The sequence below is a fragment of the Sinocyclocheilus anshuiensis genome, unplaced genomic scaffold (genome assembly GCF_001515605.1).
Source record: "Sinocyclocheilus anshuiensis isolate Anshui unplaced genomic scaffold, SAMN03320099.WGS_v1.1 scaffold739, whole genome shotgun sequence".
Taxonomy (NCBI): domain Eukaryota; kingdom Metazoa; phylum Chordata; class Actinopteri; order Cypriniformes; family Cyprinidae; genus Sinocyclocheilus; species Sinocyclocheilus anshuiensis.
The window spans coordinates 863,396-868,825 of NW_015551105.1; the positions used below are offsets into that span (position 1 = coordinate 863,396).

Here is a 5,430-nt window from a genome sequence, read left to right on the forward strand (position 1 = left end):
CTTTCTGCGGCTGTTGCCATTTGTAAGGTATTTTCATTACTATAATTAACATAATCCTGTTGGAATTAGGAGGTGTGGAATGCTGGAAATAAGCAAGGGAGAAAAAAACATTCAGGAAGGGAGAGGGAGAGAGAGAAATGCTTATTCTAATTAAAATCCTAAATGTAAGAAACAGAAATGTTCGATATTAACATTAACACAAAGGTTAATATGTATACTGTTAGTATTCCACAATTAGTGACTTTATGTTCATTTTGTACTATCATGTTCCTACATTTTTAAGCAAATTCCTGAACTTTAGTTCTAAGACAACTGGCGTTCAAGTTCTAGTGACCCAAACATTGCAGGAATTTAAAAGAAGGTTTAAGAACTTTGATTGATATCAAGTAAACTAAAAATAAACTATTAAAAATATTAATGTTTGAATTCATTTATTTCAATTATTTGTTAACTAAAATAAAGATAAAATAAAATAAAATTCAAATATTACTTAAGACTTAAAAAACAAACGTTAAAGTTTAAGTTTAAGAACTACAATTACTAAAATAAAATAAATGGAAATAAAAATAAATGCATTTAATATTTAAAAAACTTAATAAATAACTTAAACATTTCTAAAAATTATCTGAAAATTAATATAAAAAAACATATAATATTACATAAATAATACTAAATAAGACTTTAGATAAAACTGATGAAAAAAGCCTATCAAATCAGTCTAAGGTGATCTCTCAGTCTAGCCAAATCTGGTAAGGCCTGTCAGTTTAGATGGTTTTAGAGTGTTTTTTAGACCAGCAAACTGACCAGCTAAACATCAGCTTGGTCCGGCTGGGAGAGCAGTTAGAAGCGCTTAATCCAACCAAGATCAGCAATCCACCTTTAGCTTGTTTTTTTCAGCAGGGTTCAACTTCAGTTACACCATTTAGACAAAAGCACCACACTTGACTTACACACACATGTCCGAAACACAGCTGGCGACAAATGGATTTGGGTCAATGTTCTCATGGCAGGAGATGAAAGGAAAGAAAAGCAATGCGCTGCACTTCTCAATGGCATCCTGCTCAGATAACACACAAACAGGCAAAGTTGCTAAAACACATTTTAAGTTGAATAATCAAAAATATTGTCATATTAATATTTTTTAACTCTTGTTTTAAACTATGATACATACTAAGACCCATTTAGCTCAGTTCAAACCCATTATGCAATGCGTGAAAGCGTACATCCATATCGGACTCAGATGAGCAAGGTCCAGGGAAATCATCATCAACCTCAGGACAGGGTCTCTCTTGGGGCAAATCTACTGCCCAGCTGTTCCCAAAATCAGCAATGTCTTCAGAGACTATACCTAATAGTGCAAAATGCAAAGCATGAAGGACACCATAATACACTTTTTCCAACAGAAATGATAAAATTCTGTTTAAGAATTAAATTGCCCCTAAAATGTTACAACTCATCTCTAAATAGACAACAGTGGGATTGACTGAGTATCCAACTCTGCTCAGCTTTGATATAATTGTCCTGAATTTGCTGCTGACTGAGATGATAAGTGTGTGTCCGGGCCTGTTTGTCTCACCGCGGCTGCTGCTGAGATCATCCGATCCGTCATCATTATAGTTTCCACACAGACCACAAGGCCTTCCTTTGTGTGCTTCAGTCATTTTGAGGTAGACTCCAGAGCTCCCGTCCCATGCCAGAGAGAAGCCAAATGTGCTCTTCACCAGGATGTAGTCAGCCAAGCGCTCAATGAAAACATTTTTGTACTATCATGTTCCTACATTTTTAAGCAAATTCCTGAACTTTAGTTCTAAGACAACTGGCGTTCAAGTTCTAGTGACCCAAACATTGCAGGAATTTAAAAGAAGGTTTAAGAACTTTGATTGATATCAAGTAAACTAAAAATAAACTATTAAAAATATTAATGTTTGAATTCATTTATTTCAATTATTTGTTAACTAAAATAAAGATAAAATAAAATAAAATTCAAATATTACTTAAGACTTAAAAAACAAACGTTAAAGTTTAAGTTTAAGAACTACAATTACTAAAATAAAATAAATGGAAATAAAAATAAATGCATTTAATATTTAAAAAACTTAATAAATAACTTAAACATTTCTAAAAATTATCTGAAAATTAATATAAAAAAACATATAATATTACATAAATAATACTAAATAAGACTTTAGATAAAACTGATGAAAAAAGCCTATCAAATCAGTCTAAGGTGATCTCTCAGTCTAGCCAAATCTGGTAAGGCCTGTCAGTTTAGATGGTTTTAGAGTGTTTTTTAGACCAGCAAACTGACCAGCTAAACATCAGCTTGGTCCGGCTGGGAGAGCAGTTAGAAGCGCTTAATCCAACCAAGATCAGCAATCCACCTTTAGCTTGTTTTTTTCAGCAGGGTTCAACTTCAGTTACACCATTTAGACAAAAGCACCACACTTGACTTACACACACATGTCCGAAACACAGCTGGCGACAAATGGATTTGGGTCAATGTTCTCATGGCAGGAGATGAAAGGAAAGAAAAGCAATGCGCTGCACTTCTCAATGGCATCCTGCTCAGATAACACACAAACAGGCAAAGTTGCTAAAACAGATTTTAAGTTGAATAATCAAAAATATTGTCATATTAATATTTTTTAACTCTTGTTTTAAACTATGATACATACTAAGACCCATTTAGCTCAGTTCAAACCCATTATGCAATGCGTGAAAGCGTACATCCATATCGGACTCAGATGAGCAAGGTCCAGGGAAATCATCATCAACCTCAGGACAGGGTCTCTCTTGGGGCAAATCTACTGCCCAGCTGTTCCCAAAATCAGCAATGTTGTCAGAGACTATACCTAACATTGCAAAATGCAAAGCATTAAGGACACCGCAATACACTTGTTCCAACAGAAATTATAAAAACCTGTTTCTTAAGAATTATTCAATTGTCCCTAAAATGTTACAACTCATCTCTAAATAGACAACAGTGGGATGGAAGTGTTCAGAAGGAGTATCCAGCACTGCTCGGCTTTGATATAATTGTCCTGAATTTGCTGCTGACTGAGATGATAAGTGTGTGTCCGGGCCTGTTTGTCTCACCGCGGCTGCTGCTGAGATCATCCGATCCGTCATCATTATAGTTTCCACACAGACCACAAGGCCTTCCTTTGTGTGCTTCAGTCATTTTGAGGTAGACTCCAGAGCTCCCGTCCCATGCCAGAGAGAAGCCAAATGTGCTCTTCACCAGGATGTAGTCAGCCAAGCGCTCAATGAAAACATTGCGCACTGTCTGCGGCAGACTCAGCCTGAATACATGCACAAGAATCAGACAAAAAACACAAGAATTATAAATGGTATAAAACATTATAAATGTCTTATTTACAAATAAAAGCCTCAATTTAATATTTACTATTAATATAATGCCCAAACTCACATATGTCCTCCCTTTAGCACCTGATAACCACTAATATAGATTTCCTCTTCATTTGGGAAGAACAGCGTCAGACCACGTGGACATGAATACACTGAAGCTCTACATGAACGACTGTTATGAACCTGCCAATGAGAAATAAATTAGCAATGCAGGTATCAAAAGAGAAACATAAATAGCAAACAGACCTGGCACAGTTGTAACTTACCCACACTGTATACTGGGGCTCTGTGGAATGGCAGTCTTTGGCCAGGATATATGAACAGGTTCCAGGAAAGTAGTAATACATCCCATCAAAGGTCTCAAAATGATGCTGACCCCATGAACGGCAAATCCCATCCCTGTCCTGACCATGGTTGGGAACTGATACAAAAAAAAGACAAAAATCTCCTATACAAAAAAACTACTGTGGTGGTACCATGACGCAATAAAGTGCTTATAATACTATGGAATTATCGGACTGAATGATTACAAAATATACACACTACCATTCAAAGGTTTGGAGAAGACTCATTTGCTAATCAAGACTGCCGTGACTTGATCAGAAGTACAGTATAAACAGTAATACTGTTTTTACAATTTAAATGGCGATGGTATAATGGTTATTTTAAAATGTAATTTATTCTTTAATGACAATGCTGAATTTTCAGCATCATTACTCCAGTCTTCAGTGTCACATGATCCTTCAGAAATCATTCTAATATGATGCTTTGCTGCTCAAGAAACATTGCTTATTATCAATGCTGAAAACAGTTGTTCTGTTTAATATTTTTGTGGAAACTGTGATACATTTTTTTCAAGATTCTTTGATGAATAGAAAGATAGAAAGTTCAAAAGAACAGCATTTGTTTGAAATAGAAACCTGTCCCATTTTATACATTTAATACATCCTTGCTGAATAAAAGTACTGTCTTCAAAAGAATACATACAGTATGGCCAAAAACATGGTATTGTCATGGTACATGCCTATTACTACTGTATGCTACCAAGTCCAAAAATCCATGGTGGGAGTATCAAGGTACTGTAATTCTTGTTATTTTTTGTAAATGATTATTCAACCATTTAATTCAATATTTGTGTTCCATGTAATCTATGCCCTGTTAGGCATGTAATCAGTATGGCTTATATGAATACAGTATATGTAGTATCCTGTTATTCTGCTGGTCACACCAGCTGCCTAGCCTTATAGTGCTTGGTAAATTAAACACACATACAGAGCTCTTTGTGACCAGCAATCTATTCCCAGCACATCTGTAATCCAATGCCAACAAATGCAGTAAGACATAGTCACGATTAACCGGAACCAGGGAGTAATGCCACTTGAATTCTAGTAATTAAATTCAGGGTTCTTTTATCCACATTTAATGCTCAGCACTGGGTGGCAGATGATAATATCAGACAGTACCTTACTACAATTACATGGAGGCATAATGGAGGCATTTTAAATTTAATGTAACCTGTGTGTGTGTGTGTGTGTGTGCTTACTGATTTGACAGCGATCCCCGAGACCCTGGAACTGAGCACAATCACAGCGTCCTTCCTCCTGGCACCAGCCCCCATTAAGACACCCACAATATTCTACAGCACACAGAAACACGAGAGGCAAATTTCACAAAACATCAATAATAACGCAAACGAAACTTAAAATTATGGGCCAAGCACTGAAAGTGAATAGCTCCAGTGTTTTTGTTCAGACAGATTTTTGATTTTCCATGAAACTTGGCCGTCTAAAACTACCTAAAGAACGTCTCAGGTTACTTATGTAACCATGGTTCCCTGAGTAGGGAACGAGACACTGCGTCCTCTAGGGGTCGCCATGGGGAACGCCGCGTCGTGACCCGTGTCTGAGCATACATTGAAAAAACACCAACTCGTTGGCCGGCGACAGCCATGACGTCACTACCGGTGTGACTATAGTATAAATAGGCGCCGGGAGCACACATCATTCACTTCTTCGTCTGAAGCTTGCGTCCGCAGCATGGCAAGAAACCTAGAGGACGCAG

At 36.6% G+C, this 5,430-nt stretch overlaps 1 protein-coding gene across 1 annotated transcript in view; it reads right to left on the reverse strand.

Moving 5' to 3' along the window:
• LOC107662850 (otogelin-like protein) overlaps nucleotides 1-5,430 on the reverse strand; it is a 31,262-nt gene that overhangs the window by 23,825 nt on the left and 2,007 nt on the right. Inside the window, exons 2-9 of the mRNA XM_016452964.1 lie at nucleotides 4,913-5,005; nucleotides 3,636-3,790; nucleotides 3,431-3,552; nucleotides 3,097-3,302; nucleotides 2,728-2,852; nucleotides 1,577-1,742; nucleotides 1,224-1,348; nucleotides 951-1,057 (exon numbers count right to left, since the gene is read on the reverse strand). Coding sequence (XP_016308450.1) covers nucleotides 951-1,057; nucleotides 1,224-1,348; nucleotides 1,577-1,742; nucleotides 2,728-2,852; nucleotides 3,097-3,302; nucleotides 3,431-3,552; nucleotides 3,636-3,790; nucleotides 4,913-5,005 — 1,099 coding nt within the window. The remainder of the gene's footprint in view (nucleotides 1-950; nucleotides 1,058-1,223; nucleotides 1,349-1,576; nucleotides 1,743-2,727; nucleotides 2,853-3,096; nucleotides 3,303-3,430; nucleotides 3,553-3,635; nucleotides 3,791-4,912; nucleotides 5,006-5,430) is intronic.